This window comes from Sinocyclocheilus grahami, unplaced genomic scaffold (assembly GCF_001515645.1).
Source record: "Sinocyclocheilus grahami isolate Dianchi unplaced genomic scaffold, SAMN03320097.WGS_v1.1 scaffold4972.1, whole genome shotgun sequence".
Taxonomy (NCBI): Eukaryota; Metazoa; Chordata; class Actinopteri; order Cypriniformes; family Cyprinidae; genus Sinocyclocheilus; species Sinocyclocheilus grahami.
The window spans coordinates 30,170-32,066 of record NW_015509792.1 but is presented as its reverse complement, the minus strand read 5'-3'; the positions used below and the strand labels follow the sequence as shown (position 1 = coordinate 32,066).

At 37.2% G+C, this 1,897-nt stretch overlaps 1 protein-coding gene across 1 annotated transcript; it reads left to right on the top strand.

The window, feature by feature from the left end:
• The first annotated feature begins 302 nt into the window (after positions 1-302).
• Positions 303-1,574, top strand: LOC107577051 (ATPase inhibitor B, mitochondrial). The gene is made up of 3 exons (XM_016263169.1): positions 303-447; positions 871-983; positions 1,218-1,574. The coding sequence occupies exons 1-3, from the start codon at positions 379-381 to the stop codon at positions 1,357-1,359; spliced, it is 324 nt and encodes a 107-aa protein (XP_016118655.1). The 5' UTR covers positions 303-378; the 3' UTR covers positions 1,360-1,574.
• The last annotated feature ends 323 nt before the right edge of the window (positions 1,575-1,897 follow it).

Genomic DNA, 1,897 nt, shown 5'->3' with positions numbered 1-1,897 from the left:
TGGTTGAAACATTTTGATTGCAACTGTACATGGTTGCGAAGTTATATAGATGCATAGAACAATGTGATATTCTTGTTTGCGGTTGTATACTTTTAGCTGTGCGCAGTCTGCGCGCATACAGCAATTTATCGACTGTACCATTGTGAGTGCCTTTATAAATATTCTGTAAACTCTCGGGTTGTTTAATACAGTATTTAAAATAGTAGAATAGGCTGACTTTATAAATTACCCTTGACTAAAAGGGAATGTGAGTGAGTTAACACAGCGCTGACCTTTTTTTGTTGTTGCTATAATAATGGTAGGTTCCTGTTTTGAGTCGTCCACACGAGACAGGAGCGCACGCTTATGTCACTGCATGCATGAGCGTCGGAAGAGAGAATGGCGAGGTTTCTTAACCGTAATATAAGGACTTTTTTGACCACACAGATCAGAATGTCGTCCGACCAGGTACATATGTATAACATATTTTGACCCAGTGACTTAACATACTAAAGAAAAAATACAACCTGTTCAGCACGCATGATCAGTCTGTTGCCTTGTATTTCGTCACCTGTGTTGGCTTATTAAATACGCCATATGTAGTTTTATCGTACAGCGTTGATTAAAAGTATCAACCTTTTTTATGCAATAACTGGAGCGCCTTCAGAATACCCTTGTGTTATGACCCCTTTGTTTACATTCAGGATAATTCTCCATTCTTTGAGCTTTCAACTGAAAACTCCCTGGAGCAGAACAGCACATACAAATGTATATATAAATAAATGTATTATTATATATGTATGTATGTATAGCTCAAAATTTGTGCATATGACTAATTCCAGGTAGAGTAATAAACAGTTCTGTCTTGTGCAATCTGTGCCTCTGATAAAGCTAGGAGAACTGGGTAAAGGTGCTGGGAAAGGAGGTGGCGGTGGAGGTGCGGTGAGGGAGGCAGGAGGTGCGTTCGGCAGGAAACAGGCAGCTGAGGAGGAGATGTACTTCAAGTGAGTGGTTTTGCTTTATCCCATTGTGAATTTCATCCCTCACACTAGATCTCTACTGCTTATATGGCTATTAGAAAAATCAGCCCTCTCAGTATTTGATTCTGCTATGTGCAGTTATAAAGATCACACAGTGTTGTAGGCACTGTTTTACTCTAGAAGGATTTATTTGCCAATTTGAAGCCACTAAATAGCCACTTTTTTCATGTCTTATTTTCCCCTCTATCACCTTCACAGGAGAAAAGAGCAAGAACAATTGGCTGCTCTAAGAAGACACCACCAGGAAGAGATCGACCACCACCAAAAGGAAATAGAGAGATTACAACAGGAAATCAGTCGCCATGAGGGCAAAATCAGAAAACTTAAAAAAGATGACTGAGACTAGCGTATCTAGACAACATTTCATAGACAAATGCCCAACACAGAATGTTTCAAATGGGATTGAATAATTGTAGATGCATTATTTTTATTAAGCATTTGTGATCTCTGCTCTTACTTATGAAAGCATATTATAATACAGATATAACTTGAACACTGAAATAATATGTGTATTTAATCAGTGCAGTTTCTCCTCTTCACAATAAACATGAAATTGTGTCTCAAATATGAAAGTGTGTCTTGGTATCAATAATGTGTTTGGTGAACAATTCATTTGGTTTTGGAAAATAGTCATCTGTAAATTATAAGATACTTTAGTTATTTAGAGCAAACTGTACCAAATTAAATTATTTTCAACCCTATTCCTGGAGGTGTCCTGCAACATACATTTAAGATATGTGTATTATCTGAAAGACTCATTTCAGGTATTTATGCTAATGAGCCAGTCAGGATTAATCAGGTGTGTTAAATTTCAGGAGCATCCAAAATAAGACGATTTATTGGGTCTGCTTTTTATTATAATTACCAGATTTCTAGAG

Bases quoted from the DNA above. Each gene is read 5' to 3' on its own strand.
- LOC107577051 (XM_016263169.1), top strand. From the start codon at position 379: ATGGCGAGGTTTCTTAACCGTAATATAAGGACTTTTTTGACCACACAG. The intron at 448-870 runs GTACATATGTAT...CCTCTGATAAAG, and splicing joins TCAGAATGTCGTCCGACCAG to CTAGGAGAACTGGGTAAAGG. The intron at 984-1,217 runs GTGAGTGGTTTT...TCACCTTCACAG, and splicing joins GAGGAGGAGATGTACTTCAA to GAGAAAAGAGCAAGAACAAT.